Source organism: Plecotus auritus (genome assembly GCF_963455305.1).
Source record: "Plecotus auritus genome assembly, chromosome: 9".
NCBI classification, from domain to species: domain Eukaryota; kingdom Metazoa; phylum Chordata; class Mammalia; order Chiroptera; family Vespertilionidae; genus Plecotus; species Plecotus auritus.
This window is the reverse complement of record NC_137783.1, coordinates 38,317,003-38,331,159: the sequence shown is the minus strand read 5'-3', so window position 1 is coordinate 38,331,159 and position 14,157 is coordinate 38,317,003. Positions and strand designations below refer to the sequence as shown.

At 33.4% G+C, this 14,157-nt stretch overlaps 1 protein-coding gene across 1 annotated transcript in view; it reads left to right on the top strand.

The window, feature by feature from the left end:
* Nucleotides 1-14,157, top strand: part of RTKN2 (rhotekin 2) — a gene marked incomplete at both ends in the record, with an annotated part of 75,966 nt that overhangs the window by 12,444 nt on the left and 49,365 nt on the right. Inside the window, 3 exons of the mRNA XM_080640220.1 lie at nt 6,805-6,863; nt 11,822-11,875; nt 13,231-13,348. Coding sequence (XP_080496346.1) covers nt 6,805-6,863; nt 11,822-11,875; nt 13,231-13,348 — 231 coding nt within the window. The remainder of the gene's footprint in view (nt 1-6,804; nt 6,864-11,821; nt 11,876-13,230; nt 13,349-14,157) is intronic.

The window sequence follows — 14,157 nt, the reverse complement described above, 5'->3', positions numbered from 1 at the left end:
TGGCTTTAAACTTTTTATAATTTTTTTTAAAAGTTTCATCTCTTCATCCTTTGTATTTTCATTTAAGAAATGATTTTTTCCCAACTTCTCCCCCCTCTCCCTTCTTTTTACATATTTACTTGTCTGCTCTAATCTGTTTTAAATTTGAGATTCCTGATTGCTTTAATATTTACAATAATTTATGTAATTATGTTTAATTTATTTTGGAGTATAGTGTTATAGGTTTTTTGTTTTTTAAAATTTTTCAGAGAGGAAGGGAAAGGGAGAGAGAGATAGAAACATCAATGATGAGAGAGAATCATTGATTGGTTGCCTCCTGCATGCCCCACACTGGGAATCAAGACCCCAGCCCAGGGATGTGCCCTGCCTGGGAATTGAACCTTGACCTCCTGGTTCAAAGGTTGACACTAACCACTGAGCAATGCTGGCCAGGTTTGTGTTATAGTTTTTGTTACTTATTCTTTTGAAGAGTGGTTGGTGGAATATTTCTTTTAGCTGAAATATTTTAATTCTTTCTGTGGATATTTGGGTCCTGTGTGTGTGTGTGTGTGTGTGTGTGTGTGTCCCTAATGAAATATGTAGGATGCAGGATTTTCCATGACCAAGTGATTAGGGGGAGGAAGGGTAGAGAAGGTCTTACTTGGTTTCTTAGTTTAAGAGTATTTTCTATTTTTTGAACTGTTAAGAGCAATTTCTTTAATAAATGATGCCTTTGGGGAGGTTGGTTGTGTGGTTGGTTTTCTGATTTTATAGTATTTTGTATCTTGGGGTTTTTAACTTCAATTAGTTCCCTCTTTTTTTTTTGTCATGACCACACCTTCAAAGGATACCTCCCCCATTGTGTGTTTCTCTTCATTAGACTAACAACTTCTGAAACAGAATCCTTGGAGCCCCTTCCTTTAACTACCCAGGAACCAGTGTTGTTGTGTTCACCAGGTCTTCTGTTCATTTATTTTTCTTCTAGGGAGATCACAAGTTGATCCTGTGTTTTGCAATGTGTATCTGACTCTTTACTTGGGTAAGGCCTCCAGGAGTTGGCTTTGATGGTTGCAGATGGTTTCCCATTTATATATAAACTAGGAGCCCAGCACATGAAATCACGTGGCCCCGCCTACCCACCTCTGCCCTGCCTTGACACCCAAACCTCTCCATGCAGAGCTCCGGTGCGCCTGGCCCAGCCCCCGACCCCTCTGGCCTTCTCTGGCCCCTTCAAGCCCCCACCTCAGTTCCTTGAGTCGCCTCAGGCTGGTTCGACCTTTTCTAGGCACCTCCCCGCTTCCACCCTGTCTCTGGAGCAACACGGTGGCTCTGCCCCATCATGGCGTTGGAGGAGAGTGTGGAAGCCTCCAGCCTGCTGTGCTGTGCTCCTTCCTCTGGCACGTGGGCGGCGGGGCACTCTGAGTGTAAGTGGTGGGTGGCGAAGGACTGGTTAGGGGGTCACTACAGGCCCTCACCCACGCCCTCCCCGGCAAGGATGGTCCTGCCTCCTCTGGGTGCCTCCCCGCTTCTGCCCTGTCTCTGGAGCAATGCCCCGCTGCTCACGCGCAGGCAGCCTCCTGCGATCAGTTGTTACGTGATACGTCATCCCGACTATTAGCATATTAGCTCCTTCTTATTATGATGATTACAGATTGTAATGGTCTCAGTTTTCTAGTTTTGCTACACAAGTGGGCTACAGGTAATTTTATTGGCTTTTCTTATTGATCTGAAAGCTTTTGTAGGATACCTGAAGAGATTATGATTTAGGTGGCTACCATTATCTTACAGGAACTGGAAGTCATACTCTGATCACTTTAACTGATGTTTTAGTTCCTCTTTTACATAAACTCCAAGTTAAATACTGAGGCCAAAAATATAAATAATACTTACTAAGTAATCCTTGTATTTATGTAACATTTAAAAGAATGATATAGAATACAACCCTGGCTGGGTGACTCAGTTGGAGTGTTGTCCCATGCACCAAAAGGTTTTGGGTTCAATTTCCAGTCAGGGCACATATCTAGGTTTCAGGTTCGATCTCTGGTCAGAGCACATAAGGCAGGCACCAATCAATGTTCCTCTCCCTCCCCTTTTCCTCTCTAAATCAATAAACATATCCTTGGGTAGGATTTTTTAAAAGAATGACATAGAATACATATAAAATATTATTTCATTTAGTAGCTATATGGTAGGTAGATATTTCCCCCATTTTACAGATGAAGATGCTAAAGGTAATAGGTTAACAACAACTCATTAATGTAACTAGTTATTGGTGGGTAAAATTCAACCTGAGACTTTATAGTCTAAATATACTAAATCTACTGCCTGTTCCATCAAAATGACCATATCCTATTTAACTTCATTCAGTATTTACTAAAAATTTATTGAGTGCCTTAGAATGTATTGTATATACAGGCACTAGTGATTCAGCAGTGAACAAAATAGACAAAAAGCCCTATGCTTACAGAGCTTACATTTTAGCACGGTCCCAATCCACAACCTATCTTTGTTTTAACTACTGAAATACTTTATTTGGCTTTGTAAAAATAATACTAGTCAAAGTCACTTATATGACCTAATTATGTGTATCATTTAACATTATTGTGATTTTAATAATGCCACAATAATTAATTTCTTATAGTTGCTTATATACTATAACTTAAAAGTAAGAAAAAGTATAGGTTGCAAGTGAAAATTGTATACTGCTGGTAGTTCTGCACATTTGGTGTGATGTAACGCGATTTTCGCCGTAAGTCGGAACCCACCTACATGAGCACCTACGTCACTCACATGGAGCACATACACAGCAATAATGAAGTGAAACAGTAAAAAAAAAAATTAAAAGAAAGATAACAATTCCTGACCTTTACTTGTGGTAAGTAAATAATAAAAAACATAAAGCACATATATACATACGTCGAAATGACAGAACTTGGTTTTTTTTTTTTTATAAATAAATGGGAGATGGCGACGTAACCATGAAACAACATACTTCGAGTCCGACGTAACCCGAGGACTGCCTGTATATTAAAGACATTACTGATTTTATTTTTTAAACTTTATATCATTTAGTGTCTGTTGAAAAGCATTTATGTCAAGGTTTGAAATAGAAAACTCATCTTCTCAATTTAAGAAACTTTGAAGGTATTGATTTTATACCACATAGTTTTAGAATGGTTTAAAATTCCATGTTAAGCATTTCAGTTTTCACTGATTTGCATTGGAGGTGAAGGATATTATAACCTGCTTTCAAATAATAGAATCCCATTTAGAATTCTTTTAATACTTCATTAAGACAATATAAAATACTTTAATCATTGTGCTATTTCTCATCATAGCTTGTTAATTTTGGCAAAGAAATGCTATTTTACATTCTTACAATATAGGGTCATCTGTAGTTAGTCAATTTTAATACAGATTTTTGAGCAACAAAGTGGCTGATTGGCACCCTCTGTTGGTCATTTTATTTACCTACAGGCAGTAATATAAAGTTTAAAAGTTTATCTTTTATATTTTTATCTATCTTTTAAGTTAGCACAAGTCTCAGCAAAATAATACTCTAAACTGGGTTTCTAAGAATAAGATTCACTATTATTTAGCTGTACTTTTGTTTGAATAATTTTGTGGTTATTTGCTTTTTCCTCAGGCTGGCTCTCTAATTATAGCATTTAGAATTGGCATTAACATTGCAGATTTTCCAAACAAGTATTTATTTAACTGTAGCAAACTATTAGCTACAGTAGCACATTATTAAATAGATAATGTTTAACAATTTCATTGTCAATTTGGATTAATTAGAAAATATTACATTTTAGCACTCTAAATAACAGTTTGAGGAGTTATTTGAATTGAAAATAATTCAAGCTTTAGGAAAATGAGGCTAAATTACTTTACTTCCTTTCTAATTCTTTTATTATGACAGACTTAATTTGTAAGATTACATAGTTAATTGGATTTATATTATAGTTTGATGATATTTATACATAATAAGTTTGTTGACTAGTCCTGGTAATACCTATGTAAGTAATTTATAATTACAGGGAAGAAAGCTATACTTTGCCAGGTGGCTGAATAGTTGGGAAGGGAAATTTTGGGGGGGTAAATATTCAACAAGTTTGCTTTTGGTGGTTCTAGTATTTCAGAATATTACTTGCCTGCCAAAGCCTCAAGTTTAATCCAATTTAATAATAGCTAATGGATCTCAACTTGAGCATAATCTATGGCCTATTCCATAACACTCAAGTTACTTACCATATTAAAGCTTCCTTATATTTTTCATTGAAATAAATATTTTAAGAATTTATATTATTCATTGCTTATATAGAAGGTGTTTTCAGAAATATTACTTACAAATGCCAACCAACTATATGTATATTGTATTTCTTTTTCCAATTTGAGGAAAGTGAGATTTGTTTTTGGGCCTGTCAGTATATTATTTTCATCAAAATATAGTAGACTATTCAATTGAATTTTTCACTCTATGATGAAGTAATAAACAAGTGAATGTTCTTCAACATGACAAACTAAACTCAAGTGTAAAATGTAGAACTTGACTCTTTCTTAAATTTGTGATTTAATGAAACATTATTATGAAATAATCAGTGAGTACTTCTATTTTCCACTAAGTGAATTTCCTATCTGTATATATAAAAGCCCAGCAACCATTATGGCGGAACGACCGCAACAACCAGAATGACCCGTCGCTATGACGTGCACTGACCACAAGGGACAGACACTCAACGCAGGAGCTGCCCCCTGGTGGTCAGTGCAGAAGCCAGGCTCACGGCTGGCGAGCACAGTGGCAGTGGCGGTAGCCTCTCCCGCCTCTGCAGCAGTGCTAAGGATCAGTAAGACAAGTGGTAATGTGCAAGCAGGCAGGCGGTATGGCGCGAGCAGGCAAGTGGTATGGAGCGAGCAGGCAGGCAGTAAGGAGTGAGCAGGCGGGCAGTAAGGAGCAAACAAGCAGGTGGTTAGGAGCGAGCAGGCAGGCGCTTACGAGTGAGCAGATGGGCAATAACAAGCGAGCAGGCGGGCAGTTATGAATGATCAGGCAGGTGGATAGGAGTGAGGGTTCCTGGATTGCGAGAGGGCGCAGGCCGGGTTGAGGGACAACTCCTCTCCCGTGCACAGATTGTATGCATCGGGCCTCTAGTTTTACCATAAATACTGGTGTGACCATAAAAGATAGGATTTTGAGAATGTATGTCTTTAAGTATACTACATTACTCTAGTTATACCTAATTTGTGAGTCTATAAACACCATGTAAATGTCCCATATAAGCTTATCAACTTAAGTACATTAGTAAATCATTTTAGCTCAGTGGTCGGCAAACTGTGGCTCGGGGGCCACATGCAGCTCGCAAGCCATGATTTGCCGCTCTGTTGACTAATGAGTTTGCCGACCACTGACCTAGACTCTCAATTCCAATAATTACAGGCCTTGTTGTTCCTTGTGATTAAGCCCCTATCCCAGTAGTTGGCAAACTCAGTCAACAGAGCGGCAAACCGTGGCTCGCAATGAATATATTCAATCTTTTTAAACAAGTGTCCTGAATGAAATGCAATGAGATGTTGTCATTCTCTTCTGAAAATTAGTTAGATATACTTCAAGCTCCCACCCACTCTTTCTCTAAAAGCCCTCTTAGAAAGTTAAACAGGCCCTGGCTGGGTCGCTCAGTAGGTTAGAGTGTCATCCTGCTACACCAATGTTGCAGGTTTAGCACATACAAGAATAAACCAATGAATACATAAATAAGTGGGACAACAAATTTATGTTTCTCTCTATCTCCTCCCCCCTCCCTAATTCTCTCCCTCCCTCTTATTTCTAAAACCAATAAATTACAAAAACAAAAAAGAAAATTAAACAGTATTCAACTGAAAAGTTTGTATCTTATAAATATTTGAAGTACCTGATTAAGTTAGCCAGCAGTTAATTAGCTAACTAATTTAAATACAGACTAAGAAAAAGTGCAGAGAAGAATACTCTTGGAAATACTGCTCTAGAAATGTAATGCTAGTCTCTAAATGCAGGATATTAGGAAATAGGAATATTAAAGGAAATATTTAAGGATGGAATTGATTGGGTCTAATAGGAGATAACTATTTTAAAAGTTTGTTTTTTAATGGTAATAGTATATTGTAAAGTCAGACCTGCAAGTGTTTTGTTATCCCAAGAATTTCCTTTGAGACTTTTTTCTATTGTCATGATGATATTTTCCTTTCCATATTTTAGTCTCTCTACAGAGCCATCCCTTCCTTTTTAGATAATTTATTATTTTAGTATATTCTTAGTTTTTTGGATTTTCAAAGAAATGAAATAGTATCTTACTGAATATAAATATAGAACAGAGTAATTTTAAAAATTGTTATATTTTATAAGGATAAGGTACTCCTCAGCAGCAAGTTCATGGTTGAGAGGTCATTAACTTTGTCAGGCAACTGTAATCTGGTAAACTATAAATACAATTCGTGTAATGGTGATCCAAGGTATTTTACTTTCTGGGACCTGGACAAATATTGTACATATTGTTTATAAATGTAAATAATCACAAAAGGCTTTCATTTAGCATAAGTCAGTATATAGTCATCAGGGAAGGAAAAGCTTATGTGAAAAATCAAAGGAAATAGTTCTATATATTTACCTTAAAGCCAGCTTGCTGTTGACTAAACATCTTAAAATTTGAGTCAGGTAGTTCATATTAACTGGAAGTCATTATTATCCATGGATGCATATTTGCTTTTAATATTTAGACATTTGTGAAAGATTGTTCAAACAATTGCTTATTAGAAAAGATCTTTCATTAGATTTTTTTTTCCTTTTGACAGTGGTGTGAGTTTTGAAAGTAAAGAACGAACAGCATGTAAAGGAAAGCTTGCCATATCAGGTAAGCTTTAGATGATTTATATATTACTGAATAAGTTCTATAAAGTAACTTTCTAGAGTTGGTGGGGTTTTTAATTTCCTATGTCCATTCTCTTCATTTTATTTTATATACCTCTATCAGAATATTTCTTCTAAAACATTTTTCACCATTATGCTTCACATTATAGAATTTTACAAACTGTTTCATTTATATTACATATAGTATATAGTTTTTTTCTCAGTGCAGCTTTGTGAAATACGTAGGTAGTTCTCTTTTTCTTTAGACTCAAAGGTTAAATGATTTCCTGTTAGTGGTTGACTTGGGCTGCAGACTCAAGTCTTTTGAATCTCCATTCCTTTTCTGCTCAGAGTTTCAATGTTTTTAATGTTTGTCTAGGCTAGAAGTTCCATGAGGGTAAGCACTATGGTTGCTTTTTTCATCTCTGTATACCCAGAAGCTAACACAGTTTTTGCACATAGTAATTACTCAGTGAATATTGAATCGATGGATGACTAGTCTTCATTGCCCAGAGAACAAAGACCAAACTTTTCCCCCTGAGTTTTTTATTCTGACTCAACTATTTTTCTAGCCATATTTTCTACTATTCTTGTCCATAAGCTGTCTGCTTTAGCAAGACATCTCTCTCCCCATGCTTCTGACACTCAGCTCTCGAAATAACGATATTGTCTTCAGGATCTGTTTGCTCATCTGTAAAGTCTTCTCTGTTATTCCAGCTAGAAATGATGTTTCCTCTCGTCTGAATTCCTAATGCAGTTAGGAGACCCTTTACCACTAGATGGCACTTATGCTGTGTTGTCTCAGTTTCTCCAAACGGTTAAGGAAGCTAAAGACAGTGGCTTGGAGATGCCACGGATTGAAGTGAATACATGGCTGACTAGGGTGTACACTAGTTAGATAATGCACCGTGTACAAATACTGGAAACAACAGACCTCCATCAGTCCTTAAGTAATAACTGGCCAAAAGCCTTCTTTTTTTCGCTCCAGGGACCTTGCTGCTGCCTTTCAGGCCTTCTCACCCAAGGGATTTTTTTTTTTTTTTTTTTTAGAAATGTTATATGGATAAACAAAAATTCTCATATAGGAAGGATAGGCCTGAATTTTACAGAGGATGTAATTGTCCTAAACCAGAGGAATTGCCTTCAGCAAAAAATTTGTCAGAAAAAAACACTGAACTATATAAAAATTAGTTGCTTGTTTTATAGTTATATATATTCGTGTTTTCATCTTTCCAATTATAAAACATGTTTTATACCTCTTATATCATTTTAATGCCAAACATAGTACTTTTACATAGTAGTTGTTCACTAAATTTAAAAGATTTTAATGTGATAGATAAAATATTGTAGATCTCCAAAGGGGATTTTCTAAAAATACTTAAACATAATCCTTCATTTCTTGTTCCCAATACAGTGCTACCCAGTACACAAATGAGATATATTAAATTGCTTTTGAATACTCAGGTGACATGACAGAGTTAATATCTGCTGTCATATGATAATGGTTTGACTGCAGCAATTCATGAAATTAGCATTAACTGTACATTTAGAAGAATGCCCAAGTAAAAGCATATAAAGTAAGAGAAAAACTAGTTTCCTGACCACAAATACTCAAGTGTAGAAATTAAACTTATTTCTTCATGTGTTCCTTTTTTCCAAAAGATAATTTTAAATTAAATTAAGGAACCGAAAGTATCCAAAAATGGGATGCATATGTAATTACTTTTCTTAATTATATCTTATCTGTATATTTGTAAAAACAAAGAAAATTAAAAACTATTCCACCTTTTCTTTTTTTTATAATGTTTTTGAGATTGATTGCCTAAAGATACCTGGGTTTTTCATTTCAGATTCACCACTCACTGGGTAGATCTTTATAAAAGTTAAAAAGAATAATTGAGGTTTATTCTGATTATTTCTGCTAAACATGAAATAATTGCATTGTAGTAAAGTTGTCTGAGCTCACTTGCTGGCTACTAATTCAGTGACTAAAACCAAATCAGTTCACAAAGTGCCTCAGTTTTTACTTTTGAAAAGTATGGGTAGACTTCTAGGGCCTGGTAACATCTAAGTTAGCCATCCTATTATGACTCTTTCATTTACCATTAAAATGTCAATGAAGACATGAAAAAAAAAAAAAAAGACATAGGTTAAGAGCAATGTAAATCAAGATTGAGTCAACCATTTGCAAGAATCAAAAAGGAATTTCTAATATTTGAATCTGAATTAAGAAACCTAGGTGGTGGCTTATATATATTTTTTGGCATCTGACTATACTTGACCACCTGGGAAATAAATAAGAAGTGTCCATCTACTCCTCTTGAGGATCTAACATAGCGAGGCATGGGAAAGGGCAAGACTGACCCACAGGCTGTGGGTATATAGCAAAGGAAGTCAGGGTCCATGTTCCTCCCAGGATAGTGTAAATAGTTAGAATAAGAACAGCTGTGGACAAGAACAGTTGTGAAATGAAATGAGTCAGCAATTGTGGTCAAAAAGAAGCAGACTCTTTGACAGGACATTAGCCAAGTCAAAATTATAAAACAATAAAGGCAATCCCATTAAAATCAAGAACAAAAGAACAATGTCTATTGTATCAGTATAATTTGACAGTTTTAGAAATTCTAGCTAAAATGGTAAGAATGAAATATGAAACTACTGAAAAGAGATAGATATATTCAATACTAGATGAAGTTAATAGATTGCAGACCTAGAAAATCTAAGGAATTAACTGAAATATTATTTGAATTAATAAAGAATTCAGTAAAAATGGCTGATTCAAGATAAATATACAAAAAGTGGTATAGCTGCTCTCAAAACCAGCAATACCTTGTTAGGAAATATGATGGCAAAAAAACAACAAAAAACTCCTTTACAATAAAAACATTAAAAAAATCTACTACTCTCAAGAATAACCTTAATAAAAATGTGAGGGTAACTGTATAGTGCTACCCTATAAAGACAGAATATTACAACGTTATCAGTTCCCAAATTAATTTGGACAATAGAATTGTAGTAAAACATTTTGGAGGGGGAAATTTGGCAAAATATTCTAAAATTCATACAAAGGAATTAGCAAGTAAGAGTAAGATGTTGCTGGAAGATGTATTTGTAACAGCAAAGTAGATTATAAAGGTTCAGTGATTATTATAGTATGGTACTGATAGTAGATTTGTCATTAATAAATTATTCAAGTAGATCCATAAAGTAGCCAAGGAACAGACATTTAGAATGACATATATGATAAAGATAGTAGCATTAAATCAGTAAAGAAAAGAATACTATTAGATATAAATGGAGGTGCAACAATTATTTTTATAAGAAGGATAATTATTTTTATATTTTTACCTCACATACTTAAATTCTCAGATAGATTTAATAATTAACTTTTAAAAGTACATACTATCAATAATGTTAAAAAAAGAGAGAGAGAAATGGGCCACAGTTACAAACAGATTCACTGAGCTGGCCAATAAAATTTATTAACATTTTTCTTGTTAATCAAAGAAAATACAAATCTAAGCAATTAAATCCTGTCACTTGACTATTAAATTGGTAAACATTTTAAAAATTGCTATTCGATGAGCTGCATGTAAAGTGGTTAGCTTGACACATAAAGAGAGCTCAATTAGTAATATTTTTATAAAAACTGCTAGGGCAGCAATGGGAAGGACACTCATACATACCTGCCTGGTTAGGTAGGTTAAGGATGAAGGAGTTATATAAAACTTTTATAGAAAGAAAATTCGAAATTAAGAACCTTAAAAACTAAATTCTAAGCAAATAAAAATCTAAGCAAAAAATAATGGAATCTAAAAGTGAAGCACAAGAACAGCTTATTTCATAAAGATTTTTAATTATTTGAAAGTGGCATAATTAATAGGTATTAAAATATGCACATAAACTTCTTAAGTGTACTAGGGAAGTTCTTAAACAAGTTTTCCACAAAGACTTGAGGTATTTATATAGTTTTTGTACTCTGAGTAATTAAAACTAGCTATACTTTACCATTGAGATCTCAACTGTGCTATGGAACACTGTAGTTCACACATCTTAATCTATTTGGTAGAACCTTAATCCTCTAACTTTGAAAATATGTCAGAGCATAGGAATGTCAGAAAAAAATGATACTACTATTAATCCAGTATTGAAAGTAAAGGGAAGAATGGAGGGAAGTAGGAAGGAAAAAATTTGACTACATCACAGTTCTAGATTAACTTCTGGAATAAAGACCAGTAACACAATTACTTTAGAGTTTGAAGAATGTGTGAATGAGAGAATGTATCACTTTTAGAACATAAGACTTTTTTTCTTGGACTGAAAGAAGTAATGCATTCCTCTCTTTAGTTTTATTTCTTGAGAGAAATGCTGCAGTTTGTAACATGAATATACAAAGGTCTGCAAATTCTTTTGTTAGACAAGTTAAATCTTAATGGAGAATTTGGATTTGTTTGTCAAGAGTGGGTCTCTCCTCAAAAACCAATGACCTTAGACAAGTCACTTAATTTTCCTTTGAAGTTTGCATAGTGGGTAGAAGTTCTGAAGTCTTTTCTGCCTCTACTATGCTATACATTTTGAGGTGTATCTCACTATTTTGCTGCTACCCCCAGTAAAAATTCAACACTAGGCTGAATTTACAATTAGTAAACTATAATTCGCTTACGTCAAAAAAAACATAAATCTCAAAGTGAAGATGTTTCAGCATAAGCTTATTAAAGACCTCACTTAATAAATTAATATCTTTGAGTTACAGTTTTTAGTAAATTATGTAAATAAATATAACATTTTATATATCTAATCTAAGCTGTTTCTTAAAGAAAATATTACCTGTGTTAGAATATTTAAATTACAAATTTTAATGGCTTCAGTGGTCAGAATCCATTATGGAATTCACAGGTTCATTTTACTCTAAGAAAATTTACCAAAATCATTATCTGTCATTTATTTTTCCCCTCTTTATAGATATTCGAATACCACTAATGTGGAAAGACTCTGATCACTTCAGCAATAAAGAACGTATGTATAACTTAAATTTGTAATTAAAAATTATTTTTAGTGTATAGAAAAATTTGTTATTGGGAGAAAAGGCTGCTTCCACACTGAAATAAATTGATAACATTTGACAGAATAAGCAAAATGTTGCTGCACTGTGTTTTTCGGATTTTTAGTATAAATATGCTGTAATTACTTGATACTAATTAAAATAATGCATATCTAATGTGCTTTTAGTTGTTGATAGGAGCCTGTGCAAGGACAGTATGTAATGAGTTGTAAGGGAAGGGAAGTGTGGAACAAAAGAAAATGTTCAAGGAGTGAAGGTAAAGGCAACATTTCTTGTATTTCACCAGAAACTGGGACATATTTTCTGCCTTGTTTTGTTTCTTCAGATTATTTAACAGGATGTAAGAGAGAAAGATTTTTAGCTTGATCTGATTTTCTTTTTTTCCCCTTCAGCATTTTACAGCTTTATATAGTCTTCACAAATTCATGTGATGCTGAGGTCATGGAAATTAACCTCAAATGATTTCTAGCTGTTAGAGGCAAAGCAAAAAAGATATGATAATCCTTTATCTTTCTTGTCTATTGTGATAGCTTTCTTTGTTTCTCATATTTTAAAAACTGAATCATATTGAGCATAATTAGTTTTATATGAAGAATCCAAAATCAGGTTAGTATATTTGTTATTCAATTAGGAGATGTAATTTACTTTCCAAAAGAATACATGTGGGGATTAAGTACATCTTTCTGATTACTACAGAAAATAAGTTTTTCCGAAGAGCTATATTTTCTCAATAATGAGGACTTAGCCCTTTAATCACCTAATACTTTTTAAACGCATCACCAAATTAAAAGGCCCAGCAGCAATGTTTTTTGTGTTCACATGTCTACTTTTTATTGTTTTTGTGGTTTCCTCCCTTGCTGTTTGGTGGAAAATGTTTTGCTATTATTAACGTGCCTTCTCTTAACCTTCTATAATAGAAAACATTTTTTCTTAAATAGACTTGGAAACCAAAATCACAAAGGTAATAATAACATATATGTAATAATAAAGTTGCTATTAATTAAAGCTTAAACAGTTTTCTAGGGATAAAATTTATGAGTTTGGTGATTGTTAGGCTGTCAAGAGGCTTATATTTTTAACTTTATTTTTTATATTCCGTAGTTTAATTGTTTTAATTGAATAAAATATTAATATATATTGACAGAACAGTCACTATAAAAAAGTTAAGGATTAAAGTGTACAGAAATAAGAATCTATTAACAAATACTTAAGCTAATATTTTTTGTTTTCAAGTAGGTTTTAGCATAATATAGACATGATTTGTCACATTGTTCATGGCTTTAAATGGTGTGTTTATTTTTCTGTCTAGAATCACAGCGCTATGCCATTTTTTGTTTATTCAAAATGGGAGCTGAAGTTTTTGATACTGACATGGTAATTGTTGATAAAACAATCACAGATATATGTTTTGAAAATGTAACCATATTGTAAGTACTTTTTTATCTTTAGAAAATAAAAGTAATCTAAAATTCTCCCTTTTTTAAAGGAGGGTATAATTATTAAGTCTTTGGGTTATTTTTGTAGCATTAGATCTTTAAGTGTTTAAATTTATTTTATTTATTTTTTATTTTTATTTATTTATTTATTTATTTATTTTAATTTATTTTAAAAATTACTTTATTCAAAAGAAGCCCATTTGGAATTTTCCAATTTAAAATAAAATGGAAATCATGTAATATTAGTAGAAATATTTTGACATTGATATTATTAATTTTTACAAATGTTTATAGTTTAATTATTAACTAAGCTATGAATACAAGGGAATCTCTTAACAATTCTTTATATAAAGTGAATTTGGGCATAAAACAGGTTCTTATGTCTCATATAGGAGATTTAGTTACAAAAATACTAAAATAGTATTACAACTTTCTTTATGAGATGGTCCTGAAATATGTGCCAGAGGAAAAGCACTTTAGTAAAATTTGAGATGTTCTTTTTCTTATGGTGGACTTCTTTCATGTACTCCAAAACAGTAAAAAATGGGTGATCCTCAGGGCTGTTTTTATTGCTTCTGCTCTTTTATAGGCTCATTTTATTGTGGTCATAATACAGCACCAGGAAGAACTCCTTAGGTAGCCATAGATACCATTTTTAACTAACCTAAGTCTTTCCTGGCCCCTTTCTAAGGTTCTGTGGGCCTAAATCAGCATGTGATTTGTATTTCTTTTCAGGGTTTCAAAGACACTATCTTAATATGTAAATATTAGTAGCTACTTAACTCTTAAAATAAAATCAG